This window comes from Hyaena hyaena, unplaced genomic scaffold (assembly GCF_003009895.1).
Source record: "Hyaena hyaena isolate Hyena2069 unplaced genomic scaffold, ASM300989v1 scaffold_83, whole genome shotgun sequence".
NCBI classification, from domain to species: Eukaryota; Metazoa; Chordata; class Mammalia; order Carnivora; family Hyaenidae; genus Hyaena; species Hyaena hyaena.
This window is the reverse complement of record NW_024080715.1, coordinates 695,142-710,827: the sequence shown is the minus strand read 5'-3', so window position 1 is coordinate 710,827 and position 15,686 is coordinate 695,142. Positions and strand designations below refer to the sequence as shown.

The following is a 15,686-nucleotide window of genomic DNA, read 5'->3' as shown; positions in this document are numbered from 1 at the left end:
CTTTCTTGTTCTGGACTCTCCATTTCTAATTAAATCAGCTCCTCGGTAGCCACATCCTAATGGGTGAGTTACACCATACTTGCAATGAACTCAATAACCAAGTCTTTCACAAATGACTTGCTGTGAATCTCACTTCTTTCATTTGTGAAATTAATTTTTTTAAACCTAGACAAAATACTTTACATTTATCCTCATCAAAGTTTACCTTGATAGTTTTGGCCCTCAACTGCAAGCTGTCAAGATGCTCTGAATCCTATGTCCTGTCGCACATTAGCTATCTTTACTTAGCTTTGCATCATCTGCAGATTTGATTAGCCTGCCTTCCTTGTCTGCACTCTAGGACATTTACTTTAAGGAAAAAAAGAAGTCCAGAAGAAGAAGGTCTATCACAAAGGACTTCAGATAGGGCTTGGTAGGAGGGAATCCATTCCAGAGTACCACATCCATATCTAAGAAATTATAGAAAAAATAATTTTTGAGTTGAAAGGGACAGATTAGATATTTTTTTCTCTGATAGCTCTATTAATAGACAAGCAACTGAATTTAGAGAAATTAAGAGGTTTTGCATATAACCACAGGCTGATTACTGATGGAACTTGATTCATAACCACGGTTGCTGATTGTTAACTTTTTTTTTTTTTCTTATCACACTACTAGAGGGGATCCCTAATGGCCAAGAAGACATCCCCAATTTGTTTCAAATAGTTTCTTGACACAATTTTCTTTTCTGACAACTTGCCCCTTTCTCCTAAACAGCAACACAAAAAGAAATTCCAGTGAACTTTCGTTCTTATAAGCTTGGTTTCATTTCCACTGACTTATATGGACAAATCCTAACAGGAAAAAAAAATGGCATGAGAACATTGCTCACCTGACATAAGTCCTATGTGCAAAATAGGGCATATTAATCCTATGAAAGGTAAAATTTTGGGCAAGGAACTAAATATTTAGATGCAGGCAAAAGAATATAGTATCTGTTATGTGTAGCATAACTCTATAGACATGTTAGTAGAGAGAGGAGACAGCATTCTTTTACTTTGCACCTTCTGGATTCATAAAAAATATGTGAATACCCGTGAATGATACAGAAGAGAAAACCCAGAATTGATTTCATAAGAGCCCTTGTACCTCCCTACAACAATGGGAGGAGAGCCTTGTGGATAACAGGGCTGGACAGCAGGAGAGAGTCATTCAGTGACCCAGGAGGTACTTTCCATGGAGGTGTCTTCTAAAGGGGAAGAGGTAGTTCCTGCCCCCATAAACTTTGTACTGATTTAGTCTCAGGAGATGCCCATTTGCTTTAAGAAAATTACCCATACTTCATCAGAAGATTTATATATATATATATACATATATGTATATCAGATATGGATATATATCTGATAATTTATACTTATAATTTATATTAGAGGTATCATATCATATCAGTAATAATGAGGTTCAACAGTGAAAGTCTAAGTGCTACGTTAAATGTAATGAACACAAATCTAAAGGAATTACTGAAGTAGCTCTTGGAATCACCTCCTGTCTTTTTGAAATAATCTAATTATGGTTCTTTTATAGGCTGAGCAGGTAAACCAGCAACTGGCAGGAATCAGATGAGATTCCTACAGAGGTATTACAGTTAGTTAGTCACCAAGAGAATCCCAGGACATGAGAGGCAGTGTAGCTGCACTCTGGCTTGGACTCTCACTTTTGCCCTCATTAGCTTTGTAAACTAGTTATGAAATTATTCTTGGTGTTCTTCCCTGAGGGTAATATGGGAACTTTTTCTTAGCACTGCTGTGAAGATTAACCGAGGTAATAAGTATAAGGGACTTAACACTGAAGCCACTAACATGCTTCTATATAAGCATTGCGATAAATTTGTTTTAATTCTGTCTCTCCACATCCATAATTCACCTAAGTGACTAACCTGGGGACTTGGCCTCATTCCTTTTGACCTTGTGTCTGCCACACAGCAGGTGCTCAATAAGCCTTCAATGAACTGAATGGACTTGCCCAGTATGACTACCAACATCAGATTCAACTCATGACAGATCTATTTGCTGACTTGGTCAGGTTTAATTTAATTAAAAATACAAGAACTAGAGCACTAAGGTTTTTATCAAACTTACCCTCTGAACATTCATTATAAAACTGTAAACATAGAAGAGGGTCTCATTTAGTAAAAGCTTATGCTATAATGTCAGTTCTATTGTTTTTTTTATAAAATATTTTTAAATTTATTTCTAGGAGAGAGAAAGAGAGAGGGACAGCGTGAACAGGGGAGTGTCAGAGAGATAGGTAGTCACAGACTTTGAAACAGGCTCCAGGCTCTGAGCTGGCAGTCAGCACAGAGCCCGATGCGGGGCTCGAACCCACGAACCGCGAGATCATGACCTAAGTGAAAGTCGGACGCTTAACCGACTAAGCCACCCAGGCGCCCCAATGTCAGTTCTATTGTTGAAAACACCTTAAATATTAGAATGCTCTTATTGGCAGTTTTCTGAAGGCATTATTACAATTAACTTTAGCTCTCAAAACTTCCTTGTGCAACTTAAACGCTTCTTTTAGGCATATATTGTTATAAATCAAATTCTGTACATATCTGTGTCATTTGTATGTTTATTTAAGCCTCAGGGTTTGCAATCACTCACTTCAAAGCCAATAATAGTTACCTTATTGAATCTGTTTTTCTTATGGAATCTCAACAGGTGGTCTGCCTGTGTTACTTCCCCAATGATTTTAAACAAGTTATTTTCCTTCTTTTTAACAGATGGAAATACTGAGGCTCAGAAGCCTACCTAAGGCTTTGTAGCAGATGCTCTCAGTCCACTGATGATGTAGATCCCTTAACCATTTAAAAAATACCATTAAAAATGTTTATTCATTTATTTTGAGAGAGAAAGCCCATGCATGGGGAAGGGGCAGAGAGAGAGACAGAGACAGAGAGAGAGACAGAGAATTCCAAGCAGGCTCCATGCTCAGTGCAGAACCTATGCGGGGCTCCATCCCACAAACCATGAGATCATGGCCTGAGCTGAAACCAGGAGCCAGATGCTTAACTGACTCAGCCACCCAGGTGCCCCTCCCTTAACTATTCTTGTGCAGTCAGATTCCCTGTGTGCTCTCACTCCTGACACCCAGTACCTGTGTCTTTGAGGCCCTCAGGCTGCTGGAGCCATCATGATCTGCAGCTGAAGAGCTGATAGTGTCTAGGAACTTACATCCTCCAGGGTCAGCCTTTAGCCACCAAGTGAGGGCTGCTCTGGACAACTTGAAACACTGCATCTGGAGGGGACTGTACCAGATACCACCTTAAACACTCACCTCATAGTACTTGATATTGCACCCTTGGTTGTTTTTTTAAACTTTAAACTTTTAAATTTCCCTACTCCCCTGTCAGCTTCTCCCTGGAACATTTTCTAACAATTCACTTTTATTTAAATCTTTGTCTCAACACCTGGCTTCTGGGGAACTTGATCTATTGGATCTTTTTTTTTTTTTTTTATCTTTTTCTTTTTTTTTTTAGTTTTTTTTTTTTTTTTTTGAGAGACAGAGAGAGAGAGAGAGAGAGAGTGTGCGCGCGCGTGAGAGAGAGACAATCCCAAGCAGGCTCCATGCTGTCAGTGCAGAGCGTGATGAGGGGCTCTGTCTCACAAACCATGAGACCACGATCTGAGCTGAAATCCAGAGTTGGATGCTTAACTGACTGAGCCACCAGGTGACCCTGAGGACTCAGTCTTAAAAAAAAAATTACGTGACTCATAAATGGCAGAAATGCATTTCAAACTCAATTCTGACGAAGTTCAAGATCCATACTCTGAAATCCCTACCTTAGACTGCTTCTCCTCACAATGAGACAAGAAAGAAACAGGAATCTGATACGATTGGTACAGAGATTTGCTTGCTGATCTTTTCCCCCAGGCACCTCTGTACGTTCTCTGAGTACCAGCCAAGGCCACATGACCAGCCTCTTCTCTTCTTGGGAAGTTTCTCCACAGGCTCTCTCAACCTCTAACAGTGTAAGCCTCTGGCTGATGGCTGCTGCCCCAAGGAAGTGAAAGCCAAGGGCAGGACCACAGCCGCAGAGGGACATCTTGCATAACCAAATCAAATGCAAGTCAAACTGGGCTCCTGTCAACTAACTGCAGGAATCAACCAGTGGTCTATGCAGTATCTACTGAATGCCACTGTGGGCTCAGTGGCAGCCAGTCTCTCATTACAGCCTGGAATTTCAGTCTTCTCCTTCTTCTTCTTCTTTTTTTTTTTTTAAATGTTTTATTTATTTCTAGGAGAGAGAGAGAGACAGCGTGAGCAGGGGAGGGTCAGAGAGAGAGGGAGTCACAGACTGAAACAGGCTCCAGGCTCTGAGCTGGCAGTCAGCACAGAGCCCGACGCGGGGCTCGAACCCACGAACCGCGAGATCATGACCTAAGCGAAAGTCAGACGCTTAACCGACTAAGCCACCCAGGCACCTCTCGGTCTTCTTCTACCTTCTGGTTTAAGGCATCAGCTGACTCTCCCTATATCAGAGGCTCTGATTTTGGGTTCATAGCAATTCACTCCCAACCAACATGTTGGAAAAATCACCCCCTAAATTCCACAGGGAAGAATTCTATTTTAGATACATCTCATGTTAATGAAAGTACTTAATATTCTTATTTTTCATGAAGGTAAGGCTTTTAGGCCTAGGAATACAGGGTTTTAGCATCCATCCATGGAAATAAGACAAGACAGGGCAAATGGAGAGTAGCTACACTTCTGCCTTTCACACCCATAATGGCTATGGTAAACATGAGTTTGACATACAGCTATAGCCAAGGTCGGCACAGATATGAATCCAGCTCTTCTATTCCTAGATCAGAGCTTTCCAGGAAGTCAGGCTTAATGATAGCTGCGAAGGGTGAGAATGCTAGTCAACCATGCTTATGAAGTTCAGAGCAAACATCCAGAGAATATGGTGCTGGCATGGCTCACACGGGCAGCTGGGCACAGTCATACACCAGCCAGGCCTGTCAGAGCATGGCCCATTGGGGACTTCCCTGCATTCTACTCCTTGCTAGCTCTGGCCAAACCACCTGATGTGGAGCAGGGCTCTCTGATGGACTCCTGCCCATTTCCCTATTCCCCTGCTGTCAGCACACTGTCACCAGCTATTGTTCAGAAAAGCATGGTGCCTCTTGATCCAACCAAGGAAGCAGCTGGGTCAAAGGCTAAGGCTAAGTAGATGAGAAGGGAGGGCATGTTGTAAATGTTAAGCAGCAACAAAATGGTTCTTTCCTTTACAAATGGCCTCTTATTAGATGTTGGCAACGATGTAGAGAAACGGGAACCCTCTTGCACTGATGGTGGGAATGCAAACTGGTGCGGCCACTCTGGAAAACAGTGTGGAGTTTCCTCAAAAAATTAAAAATAGAGCTACCCTATGACCCTGCAATAGCACTACTAGGAATTTATCCAAAGGATACAGGAGTGCTGATTCATTGGGGCACATGTAACACAATTTATATAGTAGCACTTTCAACAATAGCCAAATCATGGAAAGAGCCTAAATGTCCATGAACTGACGAGTGGATAAAGAAGATGTGGTTTATATATATAATGGAATACTACTTGGCAATGAGAAAGAATGAAATCATGCCATTTGCGGCAATGTGGATGGAACTGGAGGGTATTATGCAGAATGAAATAAGTTAGTCAGAGAAAGACAGATATATTTTTTTACTCACATGTGAAACCTGAGAAACTTAACAGAAGACTATGGAGGAAGGGAAGGGAAAAAACAGTTTCAAACAGAGAGGGAGGCAAACCATATGAGGCTCTTAAATACAGAGAACAAACAGAGTTGATGTGGGGGGCATGGAGGAGAGGGGAAAATGGGTGATGGACATTGAGGAGAGCACTTGTTGGGATGAGCACTGGGTGTTGTATGTAAGCGATGAATCATGTGAATCTACCCCCAAAACCAAGAGCACACTGTGTACACTGTATGTTAGCTAACTTGACAATAAATTATATTTTAAAAAAGTAAAAAAAATTAACTAAAAAAGAAGACCTCTTGTTTTGGGGGAGACCAAGGCTCTCCAAAATATAGAGTGGTCAACATCACCAATCAATCTCCGATGATGTGAAAGTGTTTATTCTTACACATAGCACATGGCTATCCAGAAGACAAATGCTCTAAACATTATTTCTCATTCCACAAATTTGCAAAGTTTTACAAAAAGATTACAGACTACAGAAAATACGAGTTTTTTTCATATTCAGAGATTAAGAAACTATGGATTTAAGCAGTATAACTTTGAATTTTAATTTTGAGAATGTCATACTTTAAGATGCGTTCTCACTAGAAAGTTGGAAAGACCTGATATTTAAGGAAAGGAACTGGGAAAATTGACCTAGCTATCCATATAATCACTAATCAGAGTTTTCGTAATCTAAAGTTCAATGTCCAAAGGGGCAGAGAAAACTTGGATTTGGGATCTGCAGGCCTCATTATACCTCTCCCTGTCTGTCAATATTTGAGATGATTTAATCAGGTAGGTGAGGCACAGATAAACGTGGTGTCTGTCTGTGGGGGTTGGTGCTGGGTGACTGGTTCTTTCAACGCGGGATGGTAGGCAGTGGCTGGTGCATGGGGTACAGAGTTCAGTCACCTGAAAAAAGGTTGACAAGACTAGGGAGGGGATCAGCCTCTTAGGTATTGGTATGTAGGGCAGATTTCTGACCTTGATGGCATCTGAAGTATATAGCAGAAAAATGAGATCATCCCATCCACAGAGGAAGCCCACAAATCAAAGCTTAGAGTAGGGCACACAGATACTTAGGGCTTCTTAGAAGACACTGGTTCTAGCTTCTATAGCTGCACAGCTATTTCCAGACCTTTCCCACTGGAAGGGGATCCTAATTCAGTCTGGTTAAAACGAGATAACAGAGCACTAGTGACAATTGTGGGCTATGACTGGAAAAGTCCAAGGTCAGAATTTACATTCTGGTTCATTCATTCACTCAAGAAATAAATGAAGATCTACTACATGTATCAGAATACTAGAAGGAGGCAATCGAGGGATGAGCAAAATATCCTTCATAGATTTTAAGGTTTGGTGAGGGGAGTTTTAAATCCATAACACTTTATTACACAAGGTACACAGTGGTCATTTTGTCGATCATTTATTTGAAAACAATTACGTTGCCTATTTCAAGACCGATCCAGCCTTTGTCACATAACTTAAAACATAAATATCATTATAACGTCATTTAGAAGATGGACGCACAACAAATGTTACTTCTTCTATGCCCTGATCCTACTTCCTCTTCCTATCCCCTTGTCCAGCCTTTTGGTGAGAGATTCTATTAACGACATCTTAAAACATTTCCTTCATGGTTAGGACATGATCCACCATGATCTAGTATCTGCAAACCTGCCAAGAAAATGTAATGAAGACACTGTAATGAGTTAAGGTTAAGGCTTAAGGCCAATCAGTAAGTTGTTGTATAAACAGAAGCAGAGACTCCTGGTAGATGTATCTGGTGAAATACTGTGGATTCATTTGAACAGATTTGAGAAATATGAACCAGAGAAAACTGATTTGCAGCTGAGGCTGAAGAAGAGCTCCAGGCCCCTGGCCCTTGCGGTCTGTACAGTGACCACCAGCCAGGGCACCACAGAATCGTCACTTTGTATGGTCAATTGCATCACATTTCAAAGTGTGTTTATGTTACACATCATTACCGCCTTTATGCTGCTAACTACAGGTCATGAGGAAGCTTCTCTTTGGGTTTGAGAATGATACTGTTGACAGCATTACTTCAACACCCATACAAGTGCTGGAAAAGCCAAAACAGGAAGGTGATGCCTGCTGCTTGTGAAAGATGAGGGTCATGGCTGCTGGGGACTGCCTGATGACAAGTTAGAAGCATAGGCCATGGATAAGCTGGCAGTTGTAAGGAGCAGGGGTGAGCCCTTAAAAGATGCCTTTGCTGATGGCTCTGAAATACCTAACATTCTTTACCAGATAGAGATTAAAGTTAAGGTTTAAACTGAATTAACTCTGGGGAAATAACTCACTGACTTAAATCACAGTGAGGAGGAAACCACCAACCACAGGTTCTTCCCAAGAGGGTTTTCTAGGGAAAAGGTGCTGGGTGGTTGAAGGATACTAGATCCCATGTGGTGGAGGACGATCTCAAGCAGAGGCTGTGGGCTGGTCCGAGCTGGTGCAGACTTCTGCGCAGCCAAACGTGGGTTAGCCTCCAACCAGAGGCAGGAAGCCCAGTGTGTCCATGAGTAGAGGCCCTGGCCACATTATCAAATCCATTATGTTAACCTAGTTCCTGTCTACCCCGTAACAGCAGCCCCAATTTAGACTACTGAACCAAGGTGGCGGGGACACACTTTGCATACCAGGACTGGCTCATCCGGAGAGAGTTGGGGTCTGAGGTGGAAGACTAGAAGTACAGTCCATCATTAGCATGCGTGAATTGAATGTTCGAGGTTCAGATTATTCTTGGGTGGTCCCAGTCCTTTCATTTACTAATTAGCTGAGGCTCAAACCTAATCACTCACACTGCCAGTTGCTTTGTAGGGGTGAGTCACTTAGCTATGTGTAAGCCTCACCGACCTCCCAGATTCTGCCCAGCACAAGGCTTTGCTGCTGTCAACTTATCCTGCGTATATTTCATTGCGCTCCATGAGGTAGGTACATACTCTACTGATGATACAATATCTGGGGGTATGTCCAAGTCTCAGGATATAGTCATGAATGTCTGGAGACTACATGGGGAGAGAGCCGGGTCTTCGTTCCACGGCAGATCCTCAGTGCACGGTAGCCTGAGCCATGTGGCAGAGGCAGGAAGCTAGCTGTGTGGCTCAAGCTGGGCACAGGCAAGAGTTCTGGAAAATGGTACAGAAGAAAGGAAGCTTCGCTGTTCTGCCTTATCAGTGTCAGTATGTCTCCTCCCCTACAGAGCACCTCCTACCACTTCACTGCTAACAGTCCAAGCCGCATTCTCAGACTTCCCTGTATTAACAGTGAGTCATTGCTGATGCTGATAACCTTCACTAAAAATATGATGGATGGAGTAAGAAAGCTCTGCCAGTTCCTGAAGTCAAAAATCCACATGTAATTGGATTCTAAGTACCAGCGATTCTGTCTCCTCAATATCTCTATGATCCATTTTTTTTTTTTTACCACAACTGTCACATTTATATCATCTCTCTCCTGACCATCTCTCTCAAATTCACTTCCATCCTACTACCAGTACTATTTCTAAAGTGAAAACCTAGCAGTGTCATTACCCTGCTTAAAACTCTTTAGTAACCTAAGAGGATCACAATGAAATAATGTTTACTTGCTTTCTCTTCTGTAAACCATGAGCTCTTTAAAGGCAGGAACAGAAATTTAAAGTTCATCCTTGGGTCCATAAAAGTGCTTGATTAAAACTTGATGAAAGACTGTTTTGTGTCATCATCTGCAGAGGTCTGTGCTCACATCTCCCACTCCTGCACCACTTAAATTGTCAAAGCCAGGAGCTCCTCAGCCTGGCCCGCTACACCCTGCTGAGCTTCCGTGTCGAAGTGGTTTGTGAGACCATGAGGATCAGGTGACACGGGGTTGCTGATATACGTGGACGCAGGCCTTAGCATGAGAGCAGACTGAAGGTTTCTTCTTGCCTCTGGGTGACAGTAAAGACAGCAGCAATCTAGAGTTCTGTGGTGGTTTTCTTCACTTTCAGTATGGATGGAAAGCCCAAAAGCGCTCCCTCTTGAAATCATTTAATAGGCGCACCATTTACTGGTTACCAACTCTAACCATGACTCTAATACTTGATTGACATATATCTTACAGGTCCCGTGGGACCTCACTGTTAGGGGGGTAAGGCTCATTAAAAAAAAAAAAAAACATTAAAAAAAAAAGCAATGTTCCTTCCACTGGGTCATTATTTCTTTTGTTAGCAATGAGAACAGAGGTGTCTTTTTTTCCTATATAAGGGCTGTGTCAGTTGTATAAGTTTATAAAAAATGTTCAAAGACATGCAGAGAATATTATTTTGAGAATCCTGATTCCTTTAGGATGTAGCATCTCACTCGTAGAGCACATGTCTTACCTTGACTGATATAGAATGATGTAGCATGTTTTAATCTTTAAAGTGATAAAATACTAATTATGTGCTTTGCCTGGAAGCCATGCTGTGTGTGTGTGGGTATACATATAGATGGATGGATGGATGGATGGATGGATGGATGGATGGATAGATAGATATCCACATACACATACATATATAATATACATTATACATAAATATTATATAGGCAATTTATACATATTATACACACATATACACAAATAATGTTCCATCATTAGGACTTCTGCATGGCCTAAAGCTTTGAGAAGAACTATGACTAGCAGGATATGTCTTACACTTCCATCTCTTCCCTTTCTCTCCATATACCATCTTCATTCCTCAAGGCCCAGAAAGACCTGCCTTTTCCACAAAGCTTTTGCTATTGCTAAGCCTTCTATAATTTAACTCCAATCTATTGACCTAGGTTTACTTCCAAAGTGAATAATTACAAATATAGTGCTCATGTATAGCACACTCTGGCCAAATGAATCATATGCTCTCTGCAAAGTAAGTGCTCAGAAACTAGCTGTTGAACACTACCTGTGTAAAATAGAACCACTCGTCACCTAGTACAGTACCTGCACATAGGATAAACTCAGCAGCCGAGCAAGACGTTCTCCATGTACACCTTCTACCTACACCTGTGCATTCTGTTTAGGTTGTTCCTCTATCACATCAACTGTTCCTAGAGTCACCTCCTGCTCTTCTCAGCCTTTTAAAAAATTAAACGAGTATTCTAGTTCCTGCTGAATAACACTGACCTCCTTCATGAAGTTCTAATTCACTACAGCAGGAGGTGACCCTCTACACTTGGCTCCTCCTAAGGAGTATAGTTTGGGCCACTATTTCAGTTGTTAATAGACATTGTCTCACATGGCAATTCTTTGTGCAGATTCCTGATCACTTAACTCATGATAACTTCCTTGACAGAAGAATCACTATATTCCCTGTAGCCCTAAGTTGAATCTTTGAAAACAGAAAGCTCTAAAAAAAAATATCTGTGCATTGAACTTGAAGTAACTATTCCAGTCCACCTTGATTGACTCTTTTTCAGAGCATCTTGACCATATGTATTCATTGCACAATTTAGACCTTAAAGCTACACTGTTTCTCATTAATTTCTAGCAGTTCCTTCAGGGCAGCGGCTAATATGCTCCCATGTTTGGCTGCTGAGGTCAAAGAGGATGCTCAGTTGTAGACTGACTGACATAGCAGAGATGTGACCTAATTTATAACAGGCAATCCTTTGAAGAATATTTCAAAATCTTTATGTACATTTCTCATTAAAAATCATCATCCCAGGAGCAACAGTTTTGATGCAGCCAGTTGACAGTTTAACGTGTGAAACCCCTCTGAAAATAAGGCACTTCTAGTCATTCCTGATTTTGGAGTAAGAAATTCTCCCTGAGTGTGTGTAACTGGTCATGAGGAGCAGATGTAGAGACTAATGTTAAGGATAAAAGACAAAGAGAGGACACCTATTACAACATCGGAGCTAATACAATGGTGCACTGTTCCGTGTTTAGCTCTCATTAAATTTCCCATAGGGCAATTAGACTTAATGAAAAATCCTCTCAGGGCCGGTATATTTCTAACTGCTCATCTGCCCAAGCAAGAAAAACCTTGCTCCAGGCTTCAAGTGCCAACCTTCCCTAGGCACACAGATGTGTCATCTTTTACCAGCTCCTGGGCAACTTTTCTCCAAGTAACACTTGCCGCATCCCTTCCCCAGCTGTATCACATCTTTCCCTGGCCAAACGGAACTCGAATGATTTCATGGTGAAACTGCAGTGGTGGCAGGGGTTTTTTTCCCCTTTTTTAAAAATTCTTACCTGTATTTTTAGTCTGCCTTATATAATGGGGGAGAACATAAAAATAATTTGGCTACAATCTGGACCTGGCAGAAGAAGGGCCACATGGCCCCTGAATGTCATCTGAGATTCAAGCCATGTCATGTCACGTGACCACTCTGGCAGAACTCATCAGATAGACAGCCAGAACTGGTAAACACACTCATGTGCGTGCATGCTCATGTTCAAACGTGTTCATCTACACCTTCTTATGTAAACATCATACTCATCCACAACAATCCCTGGGCCATTTTAAGGTAGAACTTTGAAGTAGCCCCATATTCCAAAAGATTTTTGGTTAGCCCAGTAAATTAAAAAAAAAAAAAAAGAAAAAGAAATTATTTCCTTCGCTAAATTACTTATTATGTGTAAGTACTGGTAGGCTACATGATTTGTTTACTATAAAGCCAATGAATGTTCTTATCTCTATTGCCCCCACACAAACAGAGCCAATAAAAAACTACCAAAAAGCAAAACAATAAGCAAACATAAAACCAGCTAATGGCAGTGTTTTTTCCACTCTTCTTAGGAAGTGAAAGGTTTATGTCAAAGCTAAAATGTCAAAGCAGCTGAAATAGATGCTCTTCGTCACCTCTCTAGGTCTAACACGTAACTTGAGCTCTAGTCTTTCAGCTGGGGCTACATTTTTAATTTTCTTTAAAGATTTCCTTTGCCATACTTTTCATTTCACAGGTTTTTTGTTTTTTTTTTAATTCCTCAAGCCTTGCCCAGTGGAGTGAAAGCCACCTTAATGAAGAAAGTAGAGATTAAACTACCATGACTTTGGAACAGCAGAGGATCTCAGCTGTAATTCTTTGGCTCAGAACCAGGGTCTAAAACCAGCCATGGGAAAAGCTGCTGACACGGAGCCTGCAATTCTCTCCATGTTTGACTTGCAGAATGTTGACATTATAACACCAGAGAGACCCAAAAATATTTCAAACAATTATGACTTCTTTTCTATAAATATTTGAAAATTGCTTTAAAAGATAAAATAACATATTTTACCCTTCTTGGTTTTTTTTTGTTGTTGTTTTTTGTTTTGTTTGTTTGTTTTTTCACTCTGGTGGCCCTCAGCAGCTCACTACTACGGATTTATTTTTGGCTCAAAGGTCAGGGAGGACATCTGAAGGCACTACCTCTGTTGTTAAACTGTGTTTTCCAGCATGAGTTGCCCAGTGAGTAGGGGAGTCAGCTACTCTTAAAGCAACAACTGAATGCAGTGTAATAGCACAGGAGAAATAGATTGTTTATTTCTTATGCTGATGCCCAAGCAAGGAAAAAACAATCACGCACTCAAGACAATCTTTTAAAAAGTCTCCTATCCCTTTATAAGCAGAGTTTACTTTCTGGACAGAAACATCCTTCTTCTCATTCCCTTTCATTATTCTTTTTTGCTCCAGTTATTTCTGCTATGAGACATACATTTGAATGTACTGAGACTTCACTAGGAAGAGGGTGTAAAAAAGGAAGAAGACTTATAGCGATGGCCAAGGAAATCATGAGTTCTGAGTATGCTATTCAACTCTTTTCAGTTGTGTCCTCCTTCAAACTTTGCCAAATGGTAACCACCCAGAGTGTGAGAGGTGAAATTTATTTGAAACCTGCAATTTCTGCTCTCAGGGAATATGATCCAGAGACCTTAATTCTGAGCTCTGGAAATAGGTGATGATATCCTTAGTCATGGATGAGCAGAGTGATCAGTAGGTTAATAACCAACCCTCCAGTGCAATTTCAATATCTCTCTCAGGACCAAGAGACTTGGCTTGCCTTCAATATAAATGCCCTCAGCATGGTTTGATGTGAAAACATCAGATGCCAAAACTGTATTCCTCCTAAAACATCCACAGAAAAGTCTTCCCAGTTTACGATTTTAAAGCTAAGACCAGTTTCCTATTTGCTGTTACTTACAACTTAACCTCTTCTACTAAAAGCATCCAAAGAACTTATATTTAACAAAGTTCAGTGTTACTTCAAAACACCGGGGGTGGGAATGGGAAAGTAGAACTCACCTTCACTCCCAGAAAAAGCACTACTTGAGCTTGCCACTGCCAAGGTCAACAGCAGCTGCCAGAGATCCATACCTGTAGGACCTGCAATCATACAAAAACGAGCAAGATAAAGTCAACTCAAAGCAGACCATTATCATTACATACTGTTTAAAAACTGGCTAAACTATGAATGAGTTGACATGCATGTCAGTTCCAGAAGGAATCTTAGTAAATCTTTCATTGCCCCAGAGTTGCATATTATTATACTTTTCATGAGGGCAAACAGTAGGTTTGTAACAAATTCTATTTCCCATGGGTGCTTGTCTCAGGAAATAACGCGGACACTAGAGAGCTTCCCATCCTGGCCAACAGCCCTAGAAACACCTTACAACAAAGGACCGCCCCCCTCCCCAAACTGCTTCCATAATAGGACCAGTGTGCTTTCACATTAATTTGATCTGGAAATAGAAAAACTTGTCAGCAGTATCACCAAGCATAGGGCCTTGAGCTGGACAGGCCATAAGAGGAAAAACACCACAAACCACTTATAATAGTAAAACTCCTCCAGTGTTTCCCAGTGAATAAAAGAGCTCAACTAATACTTAGAAGCCTGTGCTGATGAGCCACCATGAGGAGGTGTCGCTGGAAGGGAGCAGGAAGAAGATGAGAAGCGAAAGAAAACAAAACGTGTGCTTCCTAGGTGGCCTGCCTAGGATACCCTGCCTGTCCTGGGTGTTTTCTGCTTTAGGAGGAATGCAGTCTCTGAAAGGCCCAGGAATGTGAACACCCCCTGACTCAAAGAAAGGTCAGTTAGGGGCCTTGCTATCTGAAATCCGCAGTGTGGCCACACCTTGATCCCTTCAGTTTGATGAATAGGGGAGCAGGTCATGCCTTAGCCAGCCCATACCTTTACCTGGAGGAAATAAGCTTCTTTGGAATAAATAAACCAGGTGTCCATTTCTAGGATCTCTGAAGAGACACGTTTGGGCTGGCTGAAAATGAACTCAGAACACTGTCCTGTGGAGAGCTGTTGCTACATCTGACAACTAGTGCCAACTGCTTAAAGCCTCGCTGCAATATTTTCATACAATTTCATGACTTCACATCACTCAGGCTTACCTGATCATCACACTGGGAGCACCACCAGGGCCTCTACTGGCCTCATTTTCTCTATTGTACATTCTTGACAATAATGAAATAGCCGTTCCCATTACCCCTAATCAGGTTGAAATGATGAACGAGAACATTTGTTCTCATGGGTAATGGAAAGGTGTGGTTCCCAATGATGGCTGTGTAATTCTGAATAGGTATAAAGTGTTATTTCATACTTCCATTTCTAGATAGTGGATGGCCCATAATTTTTTTTGTGGTTGTTCCACATGATTTCTTGTTCTTAAAAAGTTCTAAGAAAACACATCTCTACATAAACTGGACATCTTCCTGCATCTGAATACCCCTATATTTGCCGATGGCATAAAGAACGCCCTCAAACACTGCCTTGAGGAGTCACTGACAGAACTGAGTGACACTGCACATGTCAATTACAAGACTGCACACAAATAGGAGTTGCAGTATTGCAGCATCCATGTTTTAGGTTCCTAACCTGGAAGGCTCTGGGCTAATGGCCTTTGCATCATCCTCATCTGCTTTGCAAATGTGAACCACTGAGCAGTTCTCTTTATTTAGGTCCTTTACTTCTAGGTGAATAGGCTATGTGATCCTAGCTGGAAGTCTT

At 41.4% G+C, this 15,686-nt stretch overlaps 1 protein-coding gene across 1 annotated transcript in view; it reads right to left on the bottom strand.

Annotated features, from left to right (window-relative positions):
• The window catches only part of GHR (growth hormone receptor), a 149,353-nt gene extending 135,290 nt beyond the window's left edge, over positions 1 to 14,063 (bottom strand). Inside the window, exon 1 of the mRNA XM_039234142.1 lies at positions 13,973 to 14,063. Within this exon, the coding sequence (XP_039090073.1) occupies positions 13,973 to 14,063 (91 nt within the window). The remainder of the gene's footprint in view (positions 1 to 13,972) is intronic.
• Positions 14,064 to 15,686: the final 1,623 nt, after the last annotated feature.